This window comes from Babylonia areolata, chromosome 6, assembly GCF_041734735.1.
Source record: "Babylonia areolata isolate BAREFJ2019XMU chromosome 6, ASM4173473v1, whole genome shotgun sequence".
NCBI classification, from domain to species: domain Eukaryota; kingdom Metazoa; phylum Mollusca; class Gastropoda; order Neogastropoda; family Buccinidae; genus Babylonia; species Babylonia areolata.
This window is the reverse complement of record NC_134881.1, coordinates 10633564-10658405: the sequence shown is the minus strand read 5'-3', so window position 1 is coordinate 10658405 and position 24842 is coordinate 10633564. Positions and strand designations below refer to the sequence as shown.

At 41.5% G+C, this 24842-nt stretch overlaps 1 protein-coding gene across 1 annotated transcript in view; it reads right to left on the bottom strand.

Moving 5' to 3' along the window:
- LOC143283282 (ribosomal protein S6 kinase 2 beta-like) overlaps positions 1–24842 on the bottom strand; it is a 55829-nt gene that overhangs the window by 13672 nt on the left and 17315 nt on the right. Inside the window, exons 6-16 of the mRNA XM_076589465.1 lie at positions 15594–15673; positions 14304–14410; positions 12841–13021; positions 10830–10900; positions 9775–9863; positions 5045–5203; positions 3809–3939; positions 2890–2940; positions 2441–2515; positions 1746–1835; positions 313–471 (exon numbers count right to left, since the gene is read on the bottom strand). Coding sequence (XP_076445580.1) covers positions 313–471; positions 1746–1835; positions 2441–2515; positions 2890–2940; positions 3809–3939; positions 5045–5203; positions 9775–9863; positions 10830–10900; positions 12841–13021; positions 14304–14410; positions 15594–15673 — 1193 coding nt within the window. The remainder of the gene's footprint in view (positions 1–312; positions 472–1745; positions 1836–2440; positions 2516–2889; positions 2941–3808; positions 3940–5044; positions 5204–9774; positions 9864–10829; positions 10901–12840; positions 13022–14303; positions 14411–15593; positions 15674–24842) is intronic.

The following is a 24842-nucleotide window of genomic DNA, read 5'->3' as shown; positions in this document are numbered from 1 at the left end:
CCTGCTAGTGCCTGAACCCCCTTCATGGGTAAACGCATGCAGAAGATCAAATACACATGTTAAAGATCCTGTAAACCATGTCAGCGTTCGGTGGGTTATGAAAACAAAAACATACCCAGCATGCACACCCCCAAAAACGGAGCATGGCTGCCTACATGGCGGGGTAAAAACGGTCATGCATGTAAAAGCCCACTCGTGTACATGCGAGTGTATGTGGGAGTTGCAGCCCACGAAAGCAGAAGAAGAAGAAGAAGAAGTTGCTCTTAGTCTTAAGGCAAGGGAAAAAATCCTGGGAATGGGGCTGCTACATACCCCGTTGGAGTGAAGGTACTCCACTGTCTTGGTCACCACCTCCAGAACAGCGCTGGCCTCCCTCTCAGAGAAGAACTTCTGCCTCAGGATCTTGTCCAGCAGCTCTCCGCCTTTCATCAGCTCCGTCACCATGTACACCTTGCCGCCGTTGTCGTACACCTGAAACACACATGCATGCGCGCGCACATACGTAACACATACAACATACACATGCACGTACACACACCAACACACACGTACACAATGAACATATGTGCGCTCACACATACACACACACACCACAAACATATACACACACATACACACAAACACCACACAAACAAAAGTCATCATTCACCTTGTACTGATGGTATCATGAAGAAAGATTCTAAGATTCTGATGTATTTTTTTTTCGTTTTTATTTCTCTCAAACACAGAGAACCTCATCCACCTAATGCTGATGGTATCACAAAGAAAGATTCTGAGATATTGATTGATTCTTTTTCTTTTCTCCCGAATTCATGTTTTGGAGACACATGAAAAGCATTACACAACCAAGGATCATAACACACCCCAGCACAGAATATCACTGTACCATACAAACAGATGTTGCAATAAGATTGCAATAAGAACAGTTCAGGCTTGATCTGAGGCATGTGAAAAGGCACCAAATTCACCATTTTTTAATAGCGCTCATCCGAACAAGCTTTTGTTGTGGACACCATTTTCTGAATAATTTTATCAGAAAATTTCCAAGGAGAACATGTATTTTTCAGTTTTATAACTGTTCCTAAATCGTATTGGAGGATAACGAGACCATGATTATAGCAACAAAAGGTTGGGGGGAAAGAGTCAATTTGCTTTTTTTGAATTTTCATATATATATATATAATCACTCAAGTATGGCCCAAACCAGTTTTAATCAGAAAAAAACACACCACTGCAGGAGAAGTTTTATGTACTCATTTTCCCTAAAACTATCTCACAAACCTCTACTGAACAGTAACTTAAAAATAAATGAATAAATTAAAAAAAAACAACAGATAAACAAACAAAAAACATTCCTGTACCAAAACCCAACAAACACAAAAACACAAGAGTTAATCTGCAGAATAAAAATATTGGCAATCTTTTTTCTTGTTCACTTAATCATGTCCTCTTTTCTATTTTTACATATGTACTTATGCAGACTAAGTGTTGTCAAAAATATGAAAGAAAAAAAGAAAAGGAGAAGGAAAAAAGGTGATACATTTTTCTTAATGTCTTACAGGGTCACTTTATAATCCAGAGGGCCTTACTAATGGACAAAGCATTTCTTAGAGCCCATCTGTATACAACTGCTGACAAGACGATGACAAAAAAAGAAAAGAAAAAGTGACTGAATTAACTAGACTAAGATCTACGAAGACAAAGAACGGATCCACCAAAATACTCAGGCGACACGAACCACTCACGTCTCGTAATGATATAACGTTGGGATGGTGACCGAACCGCAACAGTATCTCCACTTCTTCTGAAGGATCTCTCTTATCTTTATCCATGATCTGAAAACACAGAGGACACAATCAGTTTGCTGGAACCCCCACATGCTAGTGCACATGCAAACATTATCCTCAAAACAATGTTAAGAAATGCACTCTCAAGTCTCCCAATTAAAATGTTGCTTCTGTTTGGCTTATCACACAAACCAATGATGCTTCTACTGCAGTAAAAACACATGAGCCAAGACTGAAGTGTCCACATTCTCCCAGGAACACTTCCCCATTCCTCCCCTACCACCACCACCTCACCCTTTCTCTCCACCCATTCGTTTGTCTCTTCAACTGAAAATGCACGATATATCTGCTCCCTATGATAAGCAAACTTCAAAGAAACCTTTCTCAGCCTCCTTGTCATCTATATTCATCACCCTATTCTCCCACTGTTTTCTGTAGTCAAGTCTCTTGTCCCCCCCCCCACCCCCCCAACCCTACCCCTGTGCCTAAAATCTTGTATACATGTACACACATGTAATATACTTATGGAGAGAGAGAAAATGAGAGAGAGAACAAGAGAGATAGAGACAGACAGACACAGACAGACTGACAGAGACAGAGACAGTGAGAGAGAGAGAACATATACACATACGCACAAACACATGCACACTTACTTTGACAGCATAGCTGTTCCCTGAATGCCTATGTACACAGCGCTTGCAGACCGAATATGATCCAATGCCAATGTCCTGTGGTCCAGATTAGACATACACAGTAATACATCATTGTCTACATTTCATAAACAGTATATAATATCATCGTCTACATTTCATAAACATTGTACAAACACATCATCTGCATCAAAGCTGACAAGTAGTATGTATACACAATATCGATGTTTTTTCATACATATATCCTGTTATCCTGGTTCATCAGTTTAATCACCCAGTATGATAAACAGATATACCGATTCTAAGGAGAAAGAGAGAGAGGAGAACAGAAAGAGAGAAAGAGATATGTACACACACACACACACATGTATATGTATATACATATATATAGAGAGAGAGATACAAAGAAAAAAACAAACACTGTCAAAGCCAATACAACAGTCTATGCCTACCTCTTTCATTTCATAGTCATCTGTGAAACTGCACACTTTGACACCAGGAAGCTGCAAGAATGGAACACGCAATGTTATCACACACTCAGCTGGAAAATAGAAACAACAAAGAAAAAACACCCTCCCTGCCTAGCACCCATGCAAAAGCCACCATCACCCAAAAACATAAGAAACAGAAAAAAAAGCACAAGAATTAGGAAATGAAGACAACTATATTGTTGTTTTGTGCACAACCACCATGTTGTCCTGTTTACAACAACAACAACAACAAAAATCTTGTTTTCTCACTCTTATCATTCAAAACCACCATAACTGATCACAAATGACATTTTTAATAATACTTGTGATACAAAATCCCTTTCACAGGCAAAGTGCATTATCATTCAATACCACCACAACTGATCACAAATGACATTTTTAATAATACTCGCAGATGAACTGTAATACAGTTTCTGTGACCTTCATTCTCACATGGAAACTACCACTATAGACATACATAATATTCACTCTCACACTTAAACTGCTGAATCGTTGAACAATACCAACAAATCACCAGTGATAAAAATATTCATTTCTTTCATGCTACCCAAACTATAGTTCACTTACAACATTATCACAGTCCCTGAAAAAAAACCTATGGTCAGTAATGTTAACATTTCTTTAAAAACCGAGTTTTATTACAAAACCCAAGTCCTTTTCTTCAAATATATAATTCTCCTTTTGTCTGTTTTAAAGACTGACTCACCAGTCATTTTTCGTTTCATCACCATACCTGTTCTATCAACAGCGTTATATATATTCGTTTTCACAAGCGCCATATAAATACTAATTACTATTATTATTATTAGTAGTAGTAGTAGTAGTAGCAGTAGCAGTAGTAGTATCTGTACCTGTACAGCAGTTCACCCACACCACTCACTTTGGCCAGACTGATCTTGTTGTCCAAGGGATGGTCAGACGTGGTGCTCTCCCCGAGAAGTGCAGGAGCCACAAAACTGAAGCCACGGAATAGTTCATGGGCTGTGGCACTAGCTGGAATCCCTGGCGAATCTGGATTAAAAAAAAAAAAAAACAGTCAGTTCACACAATCATCATCAAGATCTTCCGCCTGAGGACTGGACACAACCGCCTGCTCCACCACATGCACACAAAATTTGGCATTGGACAGAGTGGAGAGTGCCCTTGTGGTGAGGGACTAATGACAACTGACCACATCCTTCAAAACTGTAGGATGCATGCAGCATCCAGGAGGAAGTACTGGCCAACACTGACAACAGTGGAAGCCAAACTGTACGGCACCCTGGAGGAGCTGCGACGGACGGCAGCCTTCATCGAGGACACTGGGCTGCTTATCTAATGGAAGGCGAACAAGGAAGAAGAAGAAACATCAAGAAATGTTACTGAATAAGACCATCAGTAATAACTGTACACTCGGTAATCAATAAATGAAAGCTTTGAAGTTGTGATCTATCTGACGAAATAAGACAATAAGTTATAACTGTACACTTGGCATTCAATAAATGAAAGCTTTGAAGCTGTCACCTATCTGAGGTAATATGACTGAAAGCATGCCACCGTTTACCATTATGTTCTGGAGCTGAAACTCACCATTATTATGTGATCAAAACCATATCCATTTAACATAAATGCAGGCTCTGAAGATGTGACTTACCACACACAGTATTCAAGTGGACAACAGAAACAAAATACAAGATAAGCGCAGAGACTGTGGGGATCAAGTCACTGGAAATTTAACAGAATGTGCGCTTGCTACCTTCTTTCATTTATATGTATTTCTTATGATTCTCTTAAAAAAAAATAAAAAAACCAACAAAACCATCAGTATGATATTATGCAATTCAATGAGAAGCTCAAAAGTAAATGTAGAAAGGTTAAAAGATCCTTGTGGATTTTATTTCAGCAGGGATATTATTCAGTCACTGATAGAATTAGTGCGTGTGCGTGTGTGTGTGTGTGGCAATTTATCACAATGTGGGTGTGGGTGTGTAAGAGTGAGTAAGGTCACTCAAACTACATCATCATACACTACACACACACACACACACACACACAAACCACACCCTCCAACACCACAAACACACACAGAATCAAACCCCAAACAACCACACCCACCACAACCCTCCTCCCCTCTCACCTTTGGGCGTTTTGGACGTGAACTCGTGGTCAAAGTAAAACACCTCGTCCGTCTGCACCACGGCAGGCTTGAAAGGGGGCGCCACCTCTCGCCGGAACAGCTTGTCCCAGTCGATGGTGGAAAAGAAGCAGTGGCTCTTGATGTCATCGATGCCGTTAGCTGATGATCCTGGGGGAAAATGGAAACCCCGGTCCCTCCCACGGTAAGTCAGTCGGCTGACAGGCCATGTGTGATGATGGCAAGGAAATGGAAAGCCTGCTTTGTGTTGTGTGGTGTTGTATTTTATTGTATTGTATTGTTGCACTGTAGTATTGTATTGTACTGTATTGTGTTGTATTGTTGCACTGTAGTATTGTGTTGTATTGCATTGTACTGTATTGCATTGCATTGCGGCGCCGAGTGTTGGACAGACCATCGTCTTGTAGTCTCGAAGTTGAATATTCGAATCCAACCCAAGAGACGCCCCCATGGCCAGAAGGCTCCAAAACGGCTCAACATCGCTAAGCTGAAAAGCATCACCATCAAACAGTCCTTTGTGGAGCTGCTGGAAGATCGTCTGGAATCCGCCTCTCTGGACAACCAGAATGTGGAGTCTGACTGGAGGACCCTGCGTGAGCTGATCTATAGTACAGCTTCAGAGACCCTGGGACCCATGACCAGAAAGCACAAAGACTGGTTTGATGAAAACTGTGATGAAATCAAGCAGCTTCTGGATGAGAAACGCCGTCTGCATCAAGCCCACCTGAGCAACCCAAAGTCCACATCAAAAAAGGATGCGTATGATGCCATCCGCAGGACTGTTCAGCAAAAGTTACGCCAGATGCAGGATAAGTGGCTGAGTGACAAAGCTGATGAGATCCAGGGATATGCTGACAGGCACGATATGAAGAGGTTCTATGATGCCTTAAAAGAAGTCTACGGCCCCACATCCTCAGGATCATCCCCCCTCCTCAGTGCAGATGGGAATACCTTGATCACCGAGAAGGAGAACATTCTCGAACGATGGGCTGAGCACTTCAACAGTGTCTTAAATCGCCCTTCCTCCATAAATGATGAAGCCATAGACCGTCTCCCACAAGTCCCCATCAACGAAGCACTGGACGATCCGCCAACACTTCTTGAGACCCAGAAAGCAATCCGTCTGCTATCCAGTGGCAAAGCACCTGGCTCAGACTCCATACCAGCAGAGGTCTACAAGGATGGAGGCACTGTGCTGACTGAGAAGCTTCATCAGCTGTACTCACTCATGTGGAAAGAAGAGACGATCCCCAAGGATTTCAAAGATGCATGTATCATTCACTTGTACAAGCGAAAGGGGAACCGGCAAGCCTGTGATAACCATCGGGGCATTTCCTTGCTCTCCATCGCAGGCAAGATACTTGCCAGGATCCTACTTAACCGCCTCACAGCACACCTTGACCAAGGTCATTTGCCTGAGAGCCAATGTGGATTCCGGAAAGAGCGCGGAACCACTGACATGGTGTTTGCTGCAAGGCAGCTGCAAGAGAAATGTCAGGAGCAAAATGCTGATCTGTTCTCCACCTATGTCGACCTCACTAAGGCCTTCGACACCGTGAGTAGAGAGGGACTGTGGAAGATCATGGCCAAGTACGGATGCCCTCGGAAATTTATTTCCTTGGTCAGCCAATTCCATGAAGGCATGCAGGCTCGAGTCCAGGACAATGGTGAAACATCTGCTCCTTTTGCTGTCACAAATGGTGTCAAGCAAGGCTGCGTCCTGGCTCCAACGCTGTTCAGCCTCATGTTCTCTGCAATGCTTACTGATGCCTTCAGAGATGGCGATGTTGGAATCGGCCTAAAGTACCGAACAGATGGCAAGCTGTTTAACCTCAGAAGGCTTCAAGCAAAAACGAAGGTCATGACAGACATCATCAGAGACTTTTTGTTTGCTGATGATTGTGCCCTCAACGCTGGATCTGAAGCTGACATGCAACTCAGCGTCAACAAGTTTGCCACTGCCAGCAGGAACTTCGGCCTTACCATCAGCACGAGGAAAACTGAAGTTCTCCATCAGCCAGCCCCAGGGAAACCCTACGTTGAGCCCAACATCACTGTCAACGGTCAGAGACTCAGTGCGGTGGAGCGGTTCACATACCTTGGCAGCACACTGTCACGAAATGCGACCATCGACGATGAAGTGAACGTCAGGATTGCAAGAGCAAGCGCAACTTTTGGTAGACTCAATGCAAATGTCTGGAACAGAAGAGGCATTAGTCTTGAGACCAAGCTAAAGGTCTACAGAGCAGTAGTTCTCCCCACACTACTGTACGCCTGCGAAACTTGGACAGTGTACCAACGACATGCCAAGAAGCTGAACCACTTCCACACAACATGCCTCAGGAAGCTACTGAACATCAAGTGGCAAGACAAGACCCCAGACACAGAGGTGCTCGCAAAAGCCACCCTTCCCAGCATCTTCACCATCCTGATGCAGTCCCAGCTTCGCTGGGCTGGACACGTGGCGCGTATGCCAGACCATCGGCTGCCCAAAAGGCTCTTCTATGGCGAGCTGCAACAAGGGAAGAGATCACACGGAGGTCAGAAGAAGCGCTTCAGAGATACTCTGAAAGTCTCTCTGAAAGCGTTTGATATCAACCCTGACTCCTGGGAGGAATCTGCAGTGGACCGTGACAAATGGCGCGCTGCTGTGCACAAAGGCGCCAGGTTGTGCGAGGCCAACAGGACTGCTGCAGCTGTTCAGAAGATGCAGGCCAGAAAGTCACGGGCAAACAAGCTCCCTGACAATGATATGCCTGTCTTTGTCTGCCCCAACTGTCAGCGAACATTTCGTGCGCAGATTGGACTATTCAGCCATCTGCGCACTCACAGATAGATTCATGAGCATCCTTCCCCCCACCCCACCACCACCCTCCCCCCATCCCCCATCCCCCATCTGGATGACAACGATGGTCATCATCGATCTCGATGGACACACCACCATTGCATTGCACTGCATTCTATTGTTTCATATTGTATCATATTGTATTCTATTGGTATCACTCCTCGACACAACAGATTTCTCTGTGTAGAATATGGACTGCTCTCCCTGGGGAAAGCATGATGCTACAATGCAGCACCACTTTTTCTTCTTCTTCTTTTTTGTTTCTGCTAGTATAATTTTTTTTCCTATCATGGTGGATTTTCTCCAGAATTTTCCAAGAGGCAACCTTTTTGTTGCTGTGGGTTATTTCACATACACTAAGTGACACACTACACATGGGACCAAGGTTTATCGTCTCACCCAAATCAAGGTCCAATGGAGTGGGAGAAAATACCAGCATGGGATTCAATTCAAAACGCTCAGATACTTTCACTTCCTAGGTGGGTGTGTCACCATTAGGTCAACATTCCATGGTCTCTCGCACATTTGAATTAACTAAACTCTACATGGGGAAGGGGTGGAGTGGGTTGGGGGCTGAGGGTGATGATCATACCTCATCTCTTAGGACCAAAAAAAAACAAACAAAACAAACAAAAAAAAAACCTCCCAAAGAACAACTTTCAGTTCTCAAGACAAATGAAAATGCAGTGCAACCAAGCCAATTCTTTTCTTTTCTAAGTTAAAAAAGAAAGAGAAAGAAAAATACTAAAGATAACTGTTTAGCTTTTTAGAAAATATCAAAGATACCAAATGAACAGCGCAGCAACTTGTAATTCTTTGTGCCAAAAATATATCCAATATCTTTTTTTCTTTCTCTTTCACACAAATGCATGTACACACAAACACACATACAGAGAGAGAGAGAGAGAGAGAGAGAGAATGAACGAACAAAATTTTATTTCATGAGGGCAAGGGAATAAGCATGGTTGCTTTTTTTCATCCGGCCCTCAGGGACAAGTTGACAACAATGAAAAGAAAATGAAAAAAAGGTGGTGGTTGGACGTGGGTAAGAGAATACGCATGCACAAAAGCAAATTCTTCATACACACGTGAGCACACACACACACACACAGAAGAAGAGGAAGAAAAAAAAAGTAAGCATACACATCACATAATCATATACATCAATAATCATATGCATAGTACATGTACAAATGATAAAGTAATGGAGAAGAGAGAGAGATGTATAAAGTCCTAGGTATCATTTCTGATCTATTGTTGTTGTCAGTTGGTTGGGGTTTTTTTCCCAACAATATACACAAACTAAAGAGGAGTAAATGCGGGAAAGTTCACACATTCAGACAGGAAATCTATCACTACACATGTCCGTAATTTCTGTCTTTTTTTTCTTTTTTTTTCACATTTCTCATCCACTCCTTCAGACTTTTACCTCCTCCACTCTTCTCAAAGAGACTGCCGATGCAACAAGATAAATACTATTAGCAATCAAAAACATACAGCTTCCACTTCCAGAACAGTTAGTTATGCACCCTAAAAAGCAATGATGTCGTTTAACTTTTGCTTCAGAACATGAATTATACGAAAAACCAATGTACAATTAAACTGTCATGCAGAATAACAAACGGGTGATTGAAAAACTTTTGTTTTTCCAAATCTATCAAAATGAACATTAGTCACAAAGGATTATAATAATTTTTATTTTTACTCAAGTGTCATTTATTTCCATCAAATGTAAATTAAAAACAAAACAAAAAAACACTACACATCTATAACAGCTGTACATATCCGTACATCCACACACACACACACACACACTGTGGTAGTTTACAACGCCAAGACTGACTGTAACACCAGGAAAGGGTCTTACCCAATCTGTTGAGCGGGTTGCGTTTGAAGAGCGCACGTAATAAACTCTGAGCCTCAGGGCTGAGAAACTGTGGCATGCCAAGCTTTGCTCTGTCACACACACACACACACACACACACACAAACATGAATAATGAACTTCAGGATAACAGTGTCTACAGTGTAAGGAAACCCCATAAATAAATAAACACAGGAATAAACAAACAAATAAATGAATAATAAGAAAAATCATGAGCATTGTGAAATAACAAGTGCTCATCACAAAATGTGAGAAATAGTGAAAAAATACAGATAAATTAATATGTATCATTATGAAATAACAAAACATCAAATGCTAATAACACAATCTGAGAAAACCAGATAAACAAACAACCATTTAGTAGTAAAAAAACCAAACAAATGAAACAAAATATGTACATAAATAATTATCATTATAAAATAACAATTATTAATACGCGAACAATACAATATAGCTCAATTATCATTATAATTTTATAGTAATAAGTGAAACACTAACAATACAATCGGATCCCAAACATCAGTAGGTTCTGCCATACTCAAAACCAGTTGGATTCACCAAAACCCAATTCACAAATACTTCATTTTAATGGCAATATTTCTGAGTATGAACACCTTACTGCTCATCACTTCCTGGTAGATAATATCATAGTTATAAAAGCAGATGGGAAAATAAAACATATACATACATTTTCTTCTTCTTCACATTCTGCCTAAACATCATGGCTGCTGAAAACTGTTGTATAACTGCCACCACTGGAGGGGAAGCAATTACACACAGTTTGTTCATACTTCAAAAAATAACTTATGTCTCAAACAATGGCAGAATATCTACAACTACAGAGCATTAATGACAATAAAAAATACAACATTTGATTGATGTATTATGCCATCATTCACAATAAGGACTGCAGTTTGCATACTTCTAAACAAAGGGTTATGATTTACAAACAATCATAGGTAGCGCTGCACATCCAACACAACACTGAAAATGTGCTGGCTTAGATTACGATATAAAATGCCAATTCTTCAGACTCACTTCAAGATTTGTGTCATGGTCTCTTTTCTGTTGGCACCTTGAAATGGCAACGCACCGGTCAACATCTCAAACTGAAACAACATGAAGTATACATACATATATTAAACATCCATGGTAGTGAAATTAGTTGCTTCACACCTTTTTGCCTTTTTCTTGCTGTTCAGATATAAGAGCATATATAGATTATCAGGTCAAACACTAACACAAAACTACAAAACTGACTAACCAAACACACACATACACACACAAACACACAATACACCAGGAATCTTGCTTGCCTGCCAGGACAGAAAAAGAACAACAAACATGCATTTTCTTTCTTGTGTGAAAGAGTTTATTCCTATAGTTTCCAACATGTTGAGACTTAAAGGACTAGACAAGGCACCAAAAGCATGCTGTCCCAAATCCTGACAGCTTCCAAGAATCTGTCTGCACAAGATATTGCTTTGTCTCACTTCTGTCACAACAGAAATCGTCCTCACAGAACAGTGCCAAACTGCCCCCGTCCCCTCACTCTCCACCCCTCTCCCCATGTCTGCAAGTGTATTGGTTTTACAAAGTGGATTTTTCTACAGAATTTTGTTCTGTTGCCATGGGTGCTTTTACAAGAGTGCGTTAAGTGTAAGCTGCACATGAGACCTCGATTTAACATCTCAACCAAAGGACTATAGTGCCCCAGACCACAAGGTCTAGTAGAGGGGGGAGTAAAAATCCTGTGCATGAGACTCAAACCCATGGACGCTCCCTTCCCAGGTCACCACTGCACTTTAACACCAGTTCCGAAACACAACCCCCCACACACAGACGAGATAGGAGGAAGGTGGCAGAATGGTTACGATGCTTATCTGCAAACACAGTGTCCATGAGGGTCACGGCTCAAATCCCAATCTCTCACTCTTTCTCCCAGACTTGACTGGAGAATCAAACTGAGCATCCAGTCACTTGGATGAAACTTCTTCTTTTTTTCTTCTTCTGCGTTCACTCGTATGCACACGAGTGGGCTTTTACGTGTATGACCGTTTTTTGTTTTTTTTTACCCAGCCATACTCCATTTTGGGGTGTGTGCATGCTGGGTATGTTCTTGTTTCCATAACCCACCGAACGCTGACATGGATTACAGGATCTTTAACGTGCGTATTTGATCTTCTGCTTGCATATACACAAGAAGGGGGTTCAGGCACTAGCAGGTCTGCACATATGCTGACCTGGGAGATTGTAAAAATCTCCACCCTTTACCCACCAGGCGCCGTCACCGTGATTCGAACCCAGGACCCTCAGATTGACAGTCCAACGCTTTAACCACTCGGCTATTGCGCCCGTCACTTGGATGAAACAATCAACCAAGGTCAGTGTGCAACACACACTTGGCGGACTGAAAAAGAACCTGTGACAACGCAAGTGTTGTCCTCAGGCAAAATTCTGTAGAAGAAATCCCCCCTTAATAGAAACACAAAATATGCATGCGCTCCAAGGTAAGTTGTGCTGCTGATCTGCAGATGTGGTGTAGTGTATATGGATCTAGGTTGTGCTGCTGATCTGCAGATGTGGTGTAGTGTATATGGATCTAGGTTGTGCTGCTGATCTGCAGATGTGGTGTAGTGTATATGGATCAAGGTTGTGCTGCTGATCTGCAGATGTGGTGTAGTGTGTATGGATCTAGGTTGTGCTGCTGACCTGCAGATGTGGTGTAGTGTATATGGATCTAGGTTGTGCTGCTGACCTGCAGATGTGGTGTAGTGTATATGGATCTAGGTTGTGCTGCTGATCTGCAGATGTGGTGTAGTGTATATGGATCTAGGCTGTGCTGCTGATCTGCAGATGTGGTGTAGTGTATATGGATCTAGGCTGTGCTGCTGATCTGCAGATGTGGTGTAGTGTATATGGATCTAGGCTGTGCTGCTGATCTGCAGATGTGGTGTAGTGTATATGGATCTGTCCGAACACAGTGATGCCTCCCTGAGACACTGAAAACTGAAACATTACAGATTCGACAGAGTTTGTGGACACTGACCATGAGGACGCCATAGGACCACCAGTCAGCCGCCGTGCTGTGGCCTTTCCGGTTGACCACTTCTGGGGCCATGTACTCCACCGTCCCACAGAACGAGTACGTCTTCTTCTCGTCAAATATCGACTCCTTGCTCAGCCCAAAGTCCGTCAGCTTGATGTGGCCTTCCGTGTCCAACAGGATACTGGTTTAATAAAAAAAAAAATTTTAATAATTTAATTTAAATCAAACATGGATAATTATGTGATTACCTGGTCACTGTTATCAGTGATAAATTTGTCTATGGTGTCCCACAACAATATCTATCAAAGGCTCATTAGATACTGCCAAAATCATCAAGTTAAGCTACCCTCTACACAAGGTAGATATATCAATGCTCAACATGTTCATGCTTATTTTCAGTGAATGAAATAAGGTTTTTCTTCTTCTGCATTCATGGAATGCAACACTTTCACTTAAACTCGTGTCTGCATGCAGGCTTTTATGTACCATATGATATATGCAGCCACACTCCTTTTTCAGGGGTTTATTCTGCATGCTGGTTATGTTCATGTTTCATAAACCACCAAAACTGATTACATGTGCAGATTTTTTTACAAGTGTATTTGATCATCTGTATGTGGATAAACATGAACAGGATTAAGGCAATAGCAGGTCAGACATATACACATAGCATGACGCGGGTGACTGGGAAAATATCCACTCTTCTTCTTCTGCGTTCACTCGTATGCACACGAGTGGGCTTTTACGTGTATGACCGTTTTTATCCCACCATGCTGGCAGCCATACTCCGTTTTCAGGGGTGTGCATGCTGGGTATGTTCTTGTTTCCATAACTCACCGAACGCTGACATGGATAACAGGATCTTTAACGTGCGCATTTGATCTTCTGCTTGCATATACACACAAAGGGGGTTCAGGCACTAGCAGGTCTGCACATATGTTGACCTGGGAGATCGTAAAAATCTCCACCCTTTACCCACCAGGCGCTGTCACCGTGATTCGAACCCAGGACCCTCAGATTGACAGTCCAACGCTTTAACCACTCGGCTATTGCGCCCGTCATATCCACTCTTAATCCACTAGCTGATGAAACAAGAATCAAACCCAAGATCCTCACAATGTAAAATGGAATTCAGAGAGCGATGTCTGTGCCTTGCTTATATCGTGCTAAAATCCTTGGTCTCTCAAGGCTCCATCAGTGTATTAGATTTATGCGAAAGTCAGGCTTTTTCTGTCTTTTTATATATATATATATATATATATTTTTTTTTTTTTTTTTTTTTTTTTTTTAAGCAGATGTGGTGTAGTGTTAAATATATCATATGGGTCAGTCTACACTTACTGACACCTCCTTGAAACTGAATCTGCTCCAGACCTCTCTCTTTCTTTCTCTCTCTTATTTCATGCATCTACAGCCAACAAATACGTGCTGGTCGGTTGGTAATTTACTGTATTTTGACTGACTTTTCAGGCTTGAGGTCCCGGTAGATGATGCCCAGGCCGTGCAGATGGTGGAGTGCCAGAGCTAGCTCTGCCAGGTAGAACTTGACGTCTTCCTCCGTGAACATCACCTGCCCAGCCCAGGTGTGTTTTATGTTTTCCCTTCAGCTTAAGTGCATTTTATTTCACTAGGGATTGTGTCACAGGACTCAATAATCAACCAGCCAACAACAATATATGTTTAAGTGCGCACAAAAGAAGACAAGACAGGACAGACAGAGAGCTTTCCCTCCACCCAAATTGAATTAAAAAGTAGATGAAAATACTAATTTTGAGTATGTTCATCCTGAAGCACATGCATCTTATATTTGTTTTTAACAAAATCAGATTTAAAGTTTGACAACTGGCATGCTATGAAGGCAAAAAGTAAGGAAGCAAAATAACGTAAATCAACTGTCTTTCTACTGATTTCAAGAATATATACAGTCTTGTGAAAACATCAACGTACATTCAAAAAGGTTTATTTTTAAATGTCAATGACTGATGAGGTCATGTCAACATGCATACATGCATATGTGCATAAAAAGCTTTTATAACTACTGCAAAATAAACAAATTTAAGTGATGTGACTGTTACTGATGTATGGATTTTTAAAACAAAGACACTGAGATCATCATCCAATTAATAATTAAAACTCAGAACAATCTAATCCAAAAGCCTATAAAGAGGAAATAAAACATTTTTATTTAAATCTTGCGAAACAAAACAAACAAAAAAACAATGGTCACTGACAGTTCAGGAAAAGGAAATCACTCAAGTCCAATAACATACACAAACAAAGAATAAAAGTAGTAAAACACTCCCATAACATACATAACAATACATAACTAATGCAAGTAAACGACAAGACATACAGACAGGAAGACAGTAACAGAGGAAAATGTGTTACAATGAGAGACATCTTGATGGAGGGCCGGGGTTGGGGAGCAGGGGTGGGGAGGGGTAGGGGCGGGGGGGTGGGGGAGTGCCTCAGAGAGCGAGCGAGCGAGAGAAAGAGAGCACAAGCGAGCAGACAGGGAAGACTAGCAAAGAAAAAGAATAATGCAGTACTGCCTCAGCCTAAAAGCCGACCACATTAGCGTCAATCATATCTCCCCCATCCATTCTGCTCAAAGTTCCTCAGGGGTTCACGGAAGAGGCGGCCTGGGGGGGGAGATAGATCTATAAGCTGGCAGCAAGGCGACAGGGAGGGTGTAGAACTGGGAGTATAAAATGGATGGTTTGGGGATGGTGGGTGGGTGCGGGGGATCTCACCTCTTTGGACAGACGTGTGAAAAGGTCACCCCCTCGCAGGAACTCCAGAATCAGATATAGCTTGCCCTCCGTCTGGAATGCTGCACACAACCAGAGAAATGAAAGGAAAGGTCAGGAAAGGAAAGGACAACACTTCACTGACAACAGCCTATTTGGTTTCTGTGCCCAAAGGGGTATCATCAATACAGAAACCAAACAAAAAACACACAGCTACAACAGTTGAACATTAAGGCCAGCTTGTTTGCTGATCTTTAACATTTTTTCTTCATTTTTGTTTTTAGGTTTCAAATTCTAAATATCTCCTGATTTTGTTGATTTTTGGTGAACTTCAGTCTGGTTATCATTCTTTTAGAGACAATAAACAAAAATCTTGTTATATATATCTAAGTATTTAAAAAAAAATTGTTTTTCTTTAGATCACTGTACGCGTGATCGCGAGATGGGTTGGTTATCAAATGTCAGCATAATTTCTAAAGTTTTAACTCAATTGACTTCAAACTTTGCACAGTGATAGAACACAGTCAGATGCTTAAAACAGACTAAAACCAACTCTCTATCTCACTTCATAAGGCCACAGTGTGATTGTGACAAACATGAAAACTGAAAATTTCTAAACCCACTTCTCTCTTACCTAACACCTTTAGAAATAGTCTTATTTTAAAGCCACATGTGTCATGAGTCTGTGCAGAAAATTTCAAGTCATTATGACAAAAAATGCGGATTTTAGGCTGACATTAGTAACCATACTATCCGAAAATGCTGAAACTGAGAAAACAGCATTTAAAAGTTTGAAAACAACAAAAGTTAGGTAAAGACTGTTAAGTCAACAAAAGAAGCGTAAACTAAGCCAGATCAACACTGTTTGCTGACTGAAGTGCCATGTTGTTGTCTATAATCACTGTTACAAAAGGAATGTGTAAACACTTCAGTGGTTAGTGTTCATTCAAAATACAGTAAATTACCAACTGACACAAATTCATTGGATATAAATGCACAGAATAAGAGAGAGAGAGAGAGAGAGAGAGAGAGAGAGAGAGAGAGAGAGAGAGAGAGCCAGAGAGATTTACACTGATCTGGCGGTGATAATCTCAAATGATGCAAAGAAAAGTTTAAATGCACATGTGTGTCTGCATAAAAAATCATTTGTATTTGTATTTCTTTTTATCACAACAGATTTCTCTGTGTGAAATTTGGGCTGCTCTCCCCAGTGAGAGCATGTCGCTACACTACAGCGCCACCCTTTATTTTTTTGTATTTTTACCTGTGTGCAGTTTTATTTGTTTTTCCTATCGAAGTGCATTTTTCTACCTAATTTTGCCAGGAACAACCCTTTTGTTGCTGTGGGTTTTTTTAGTATGCACTAAGTGCATGCTGCACAAGGGACCTCTGTTTATCGTCTCATCCGAATGACTAGCATCCAGACCACCACTCAAGTCTAGTGGAGGGGGAGAAAATATCGGCGGCGGAGTTGTGATTCGAACCAGCGCGCTCAGATTCTCTCACTTCCTTGGCGGACGCGTTACCTCTAGGCCATAAAAACCTGCCTCTTTAAAAACTTAAAAACCTGCCTCTTTCCAAAGTGGAAACGCTGGTCATTCAGATAAGACGATAAACCGAGGTTCCGTGTGCAGCATGCACTTAGCGCACGTAAAAGAACCCATGACAACAAAAGGGTTGTTCCTGGCAAAATTCTGTAGAAAAATCCACTTCGATAGGAATTAATAAAACTGCACGCTGGAAAAAATACAAAAATTATATGTGGCGCTGTTGCGTAGCGATGCGATCTTCCTGGGGAGAGCAGCCCAAATTTCACACAGAGAAATCTGTTGTGATAAAAAGAAATGAAAAATACAAAATTATTGCTTTCAATCTCTCTTGCTAATTACAAACTTCACTGACCAGTCAGAACAGACAAAATGACAGGGAGGGAAAGAATCAAAAACGGCAAAAAAAAAAAAAAAAAAAAAAAAAAAAAAAAAAAAAGGATGCCGGCCCCTGCCAGACTGAATCAAAGCCTTTCATGTCACTCAGCTCTAAATTGTCAGCCACCATCCATTCAATCATCATGAAATTGGTTAGGGAAAGGAGGGATGGGGGGCCCCGGGGAAGGGGTGGGGTTAGTGTCAGCCATTCATACACTCATTCATTTATCCCACGCACTTCCTAGTTCCAGACTTCTTTCTTCTTCTTCGTCTTCTTCCTCTTCTCTCAGTTCCCTTGCTTATTAATTAACAGGACAAGCCCAGCCATTTGAGTTCAACAACCATGTGCTTTTTCTTTTAAATCTCATATATATATATATATATGTACACACACACACACACACACACACACACACATGTACAGACAGAGAGAGAGAGAGAGAGAGAGAGAGAGAGAGAGAGGTGGCAGCAGAAGTAACAAACTCTTCTCATGAGCCTGTATCTCTGTGTGTGTGTGTGTGCGCGCCTGCCTGCCTGTGCGTAGGTGTGTGTGTATGTTTATACGTATGTGTGCAACAGAGAGAGAGACAGACAGACAAGACACAAAGAAGCAGAGAGAAGCAGACAGAGGAAGAATCAAGTCAACAAGAGTTTATTGGGATGGCGTTTTGCTGCCAGACGTTTCAGTTAAAATCGGACGTCGGCTTCTCCCCACCCTCCTGCTTGCGTCAATAGACCATCTCATCCTTTACAGTTGTATTCCGATTCCCCCACCCCCCCAATTCTGTAACAGTATGTGTAAACTGTATGTTTGTCACTTTGTGTCTGCCTGCAAGCATATGCATGCATGTGTGTATACATGTATGAATGTGGATTTCTTCTTCTTTGTTAGTGAGTTGCAACTCCCACGTTCACTCGAATGTACACGAGTGGGCTTTTACGTGTATGACCGTTTTTACCCTGCCATGCAGGCAACAATACTCCGTTTTCCGGGATGTGCATGCAGGGAATGTTCTTGTTTCCATGACCCACCAAGACATGGATTACAGGATCTTTAATGTGCGTATTTGATCTTCTGCTTGCGTATGTACACACGAAGGGGGTTCAGGTACAAGCAGGTCTGCACATATGTTGACCTGGGAGATTGGAAAAACTTCCACCCTTTATCAACCTGGTGCCGTTACCGAGATTCAAACCCAGGACCCTCAGATTGAAAGTCCAACGCTTTAACCACTCTACTATTGCGCCTGTCAAATGTGCATTTAAAAATTGTGTGTGTTAATCTGTTTTGTTTTGTTGTGTTTTTTTTGCTTATAATGTTATTCTGCAATTGTGATTTCTGATGAACATCCACCCTCTTTCCCACACCAACTTTGACCCATCCATTGTGTGACACTGCTATATACGTGTGTGTGTGTGTGTGTGCGCGCGCGTGCACGCGTGTGTGTGCGTGTGTGTATGCGTGTGTATGTGTCACTTTGTGTTTGTAAGTAACAATGTGTGTGCATGTGTGAGTGCATACGTGCGTGCATGCATGTGTGAGAGGAAAGGCAGAGACGCACAGAGAGAGACACACACACATACATATGTGTGTGTGTATAATCTCTGCATATGTTGAACAGGACAAGGGAAAAGGGGATGGGTGGTGGATGGATAGGTGAGGGTGATCACCCCCCCCCCTCCCCCCCAAAAAAAAGCACACAAACCTGGCATCTTGAACAAAACATTAGAAATAATAAAACCTCACAACAGCATTCACCCTCATTCACTTACAGGCCTCGTGTACTAAATAAAATAAGAACCAGACAACACTTCAGTCTGACATATGCATTCTCCAAAAAGTAGCAACATACCAGTCAGCACTTAGGCAAACCATAAAGTCAGATGTGACAGCAAAGAAACATACATAGAACAATGCAACTTGGGATAGATAGTCACTGGAAACAAAACAGAAAAATCTCCAATAGCGGCAACCCCCAAGAAGCTTTCTCGCACACAGATACAACTATCTTCTGACTTGAATCCTGTTGCTAGCCAGTTTCTCTGACAACCTAACCTGCAGCTAACGGTGAGGGCATGTGTGTAGGAATCATAATGAGTGGCGTGGGAGTAATGCCACTGAACGAATGGTGCAGATGGTGGGAAAAAAAATCCTGCAGCAATATGATGCCATCGGAAACGCTAATTAATTCAAAACGATCAAGAAGACTGACAAAGATAAACGCCTTCATTATCAAGAAATCAGACACAGGTAACATCTTTTAACAATGATAACGCCTTCACTATCAAGAAATCAGACACAGGTAACACTTTTCAACAAAGATAACGCCTTCGCTGTCAAGAAAATAGGTACAGGTAACACCTTTCAACAGAGATAACGCCTTTACTATCAAGAAATCAGACATAGGTAACACCTTTCAACAGAGATAATGCCTTCACTATCAAGAAATCAAAGGTAACACCTTTCAACAATAAGATAATGCCTTCACTATCAAGAAATCAGACACAGGTAACACCTTTCAACAGAGATAATGCCTTCACTATCAAGAAATCAAAGGTAACACCTTTCAACAATAAGATAATGCCTTCACTATCAAGAAATCAGACACAGGTAACACCTTTCAACAGAGGTAATGCCTTCACTATCAAGAAATCAAAGGTAACACCTTTCAACAATAAGATCATGCCTTCACTATCAAGAAATCAGACAAAGGTAACACCTTTCAACAAAGATAACACATTTACTATCAAGAAATCAGATGCAGGTAACACCTTTCAACAGAAATAATGCCTTCACTATCAAGAAGTCAGACACAGATAACACCTTTCAACAATAAGATAATGCCTTTACTATCAAGAAATCAGACATAGGAAACACTTTTCAACAATGATTACGCCTTCACTATCAAGAAATCAGACACAGTTAACACCTTCCAACAGAAGTAACGCATTCACTAGACACTAGTTACAAGATTATGATCCCTTCCCTCACCCTCCACATGGTTCTGCAATAACGACATGTCTCCAGCTGAGCTGTAAGGGAAATAATGTATCTCAAGTATGAAAGGAAAAAAAAACAACTCAACTTGCTGGCATTACAGCGCCAAACTTCATTATCTAGTTTCTGCAAACAAGGCATAATAATACACATTATAACGGAACACTGGCTCGAAATCAGCTTAGTTAGTCCATCTGCCATGATCCAGGCTGGTGCATTTCAGGTCACAGACAAAGGACAGCAAAATCTTGACACGTTTCCATCGGTTCATACCAAGCACTTCATTTCATGCAGCCAAAGGAGGATCTTACAATCAAATTTCACACTTTTGATGTATCTGGCCTTCACTTTTTGGTCACAATGACATAAGTTTTTAAAGATATAATTTGAAGGTTCCATACTAGGTACCGTTTCCAAAACAAAAAAAAGATCCCAACTGACTGCATCAGAATGGCCGTAGCAAATTCATAAAACAAATTACTGTCAGCAGCAAAACAGTGTCTGCATCCCCCTTGATTTACGCAATGATTCTGCAACTTTCCAACCCCTCCTCTTAAATGCCTAGCAACAGTGAAGACTGATGCTTGTTCCTCGATTCCTTCTGTGGCAGTACATTTGAAAAGTTCTGCATGTTTTGTGACATACACTCTCTTGTAGTATTATATCCTATTCATAATCAGTTTGATATTATTGTGAAGACAGTGAAAATCAAATGACTAACCAGTTAAGATGTCTTCACAAGCCTGACAAAATTACAGAATTGAACCAATGTCAAATTACAGGCGGATTTATAAACAAAAAAAAAGAAAAAGGAGGGTGGGTGGAGTGTAGTGGTAGGGGCGGCCCGTTCTGTTTACATTCTCGTCATCTTGACCCAATCTCTCCACGTGCAATCCAACTCAAAAGCATTTTATCTTTTAAAGAACATACAACAATTTATCCTCAAACTCTCATGAGGGAAGCGACGCAGAAAGAGAGACAAAAGCTTTGGGACAGACAGACTTGACAAATGAACATGTCTGACGGCCACGACAACGGACATTAACCACCCAAAATTCTTGTTTATAAAGGAGAAAGGAATTCACTGGTCCTCGCTTCCCGTCCTCCCCTCACACGCTCCCACCTCCCTCCCAACCGGCGGCTCAGCAATGGAAATGAGGCAGTCAATCGAAGGGCGCTAATGTCCCCATGCCTTCCAGCCCTGACTCCCCGAACACCTTGGGGCCAAAGGACGGATAATGGGCAACAAAGTGCATGTGCCGGTCAATGCCATGATTGATAATTCACTTCATCTGGTACCAACGCCAAAATCTACCCCCACACAAGACACCACACCTTCAAGGTCAGGTGGTTTTATGTTCTTGTTGTTTTTTCCTTACCAAATTTAAATATTTATATCAATCAATCAAAAAAACTATATTAAACTGTATAGCACTTACTGACACAAAAAGAGGTATCCTTTGCTAAATTCCTGTTTCACTGAATGGTGGTCAATTCATTTCAATAGATGCAAACTTTACTGGCATCGGACATTTATTTGTCCAATATGCTTTGCCTTTTTTCTTTACTATTAACTTCCTCATGTGAATTTCATTGAATGGTTATTTTAGAATAACATTACAACTAAGCTAACCAGTAAATTGGTAATATATGACGATTTGACAAACAACATCCTTAACCACTCAATGAAAACAGTGGTTCTTTTGAAGTCCACACACACACACACACACACACATTAATCATTATTTTTCTACATTTTTCATTGATCAGCCATTTGGACCCTAATTTTTAAAACATATTTACTGTTTTAATCTGTCATCTTCAAATCTGTTGCAGCAGTCTCATTATATCATTACTAATTATCATCACAGAGCAAAATGTTGAAATTTTGAAAGCAGTTTATGGCCTCACAACATCAAGAAAGATTGCACATGTATGAATGTTAATTATGCACCTCCTGTCTTAGTTACATTCTTCTTGAAGTGGGACAAGTGAGCTATCAGAAGAACAACAATATCTTAATCCTATTTTCTGTCAAGTGACAGTGATGATCATGAAGCTATACAACAAAAATTCTTCAAAAGTAAAAGTAAAACAATATAATACAACATTCATGCATGCTGGTTCCAGAACCAGACAACTGCTACACTGTTCCACCCAAGGCTTTTCCCCACACTACTGCTCAAACTACAAAAGCACATCAGAGGAGGTGCAACGATATGTTCCATTCCACCCACATGGAATACATCTCCCACCGACCCAACCGCTCCAGAAACAATGCATACATATTACTTATTAGCCAGCTACATGATAGGATCAGACCTGTCACAGAGGACAAAAAGAGACAGAACAACAGCGTCACAGACAATACGCATGACTTTCCAAGCCAGCCCTATCCATCATAAAAGCTCCAGTGGTTTCCTGTTTCTAATAAAAGGCCCCTCTTTATTGCATGCTGATCCAGCTACATATATATATATAACCCAAGAAAGAGTCAGAGGGGGAAATGGAGGAAAAGGGGAAGACTGGAGAGGTATGGTGGGACAAGGGCAGAGGGTGTGCAGTCAGAATGGGGGACTACGTTTGTTGCCTTTATTCTTTATCGCACAGGTAGCTTGCTCAGTTGCTGAGAGCTACAGCAGGTTAAAAAAAATGGATGGAATCGTTCCTAACTATATGTAATATTATACAAATCACAAATCAGAGAATAATGTCCCCAGGGCATACGTGTCAAGTCGACTGCCAATGAGAGCAAATAAAAATGAACGAGTTATGAAACGACTTGTGGGACATGGTGCAAGGTAAGTCCAATTATTAATATGATGTAGAAGCACAGTTCTTTATACTGGGTTGTGTATCTAGTGCTGATATTACATAACTCTAACCATTTGCATGAACAGCAGAAAAACAGGCATGTAACAGATTAACTACTCCCCTCACCCTTCCCACACCGCCACTACCCACTCCAAAATTTTTTTTTTTATATTGTGCTTTAAAATCATTGTTTATCACACAACAAGCACTTGTGTCTATGCATATGTCCACGCCACGCCACCTATGAATCAGTGCTTATGTCTCACTACTCCAACAATACATTCCCTCAGCCCCCCCCCCCCCCCCCCCCAAAAAAAAACAACAAAAAAAAACAACAACATAGAAACAACACTGAAAGACAAAGACATACATACACACTTATAACAGCCTCACACCAACACCTCCCCCCCCCAAAAAAAGTACAGCCATGGAGCCACTCTAGTAAACAATGACCATACATATCGCCAGCCCCCCACCCACACCCCCCCCTCCTCCACCACCACCCTCCCCATGCTATCCTTAAACCCAACCATCAAGCCACAGCCATGCAATAAGCAAGAAGCTTATCACTTCCTGCTGCCCTTTCATCACCCCCCACGCCCACCCCCTCCTCATGCACGCCCCCTACCAAAGCTCATCCCATCAGGTCTGCTGCTGCCCTTTCATCCACACAGACCAAAGCCCCAGAAACAAATGAGGGTCCAGGCTGCCCACGCAGCCTACTACTTTATGAAGGCCTCACGCTACCAATGTTCCTCCTCCTCCTATTCTCTCCACTACCTCCAGCCCCAGAAATTTATTAAAAAAAAAAAAAAAAAAAAAAAAAAAAAAAAATCAATATGGACAAACCTTGGCTCTTTGGTTTCTGGTGTAAATTTATACAATTTGGCTTGTTGGTTTGTAGCGTGAACATCATTTGGCTTGTGGGTTTCAATACAATTTGGCTCTTGTTGGTTTCTTGTGTGAACACAATTTGGCTTGTTGGTTTCTAGTGAGCACACCGTTCAGCTTGTGGGTTTCCTGTGTGAACACAATTTGGCTTGTTGGTTTCTAGTGTGAACACAATTTGGCTTGCTGGTTTCTAGTGTGAACACAACTTGGCTTGTGGGTTTCTAGTGTGAACACAATTTGGCTTGGTTTTGACACAATTTTGCTCTTGTTCAGTTGCTGGTTTCTAGTGTGAACATGATTTGGCTTGCCGGTTTACGTGTCAACACAATTTTGCTCTTGTTGGTTTCTAGTGTGAACAGAACAAGTGATAATGACGGTGATAATAGTGGTGGTCTGTGTGCCCTGTGTGCAGACAAGTAGGTGACAGTGATAATAGTGGTGGTCTATGTGCCCTGTGTGCAGACAAGTAGGTGACAGTGATAATAGTGGTGGTCTATGTGCCCTGTGTGCAGACAAGTAGGTGACAGTGATAATAGTGGTGGTCTATGTGCCCTGTGTGCAGACAAGTAGGTAGGTGGGTGGCAACGTGTATGTTCCCTCACTATTCTCAGATTGTCACTTAAT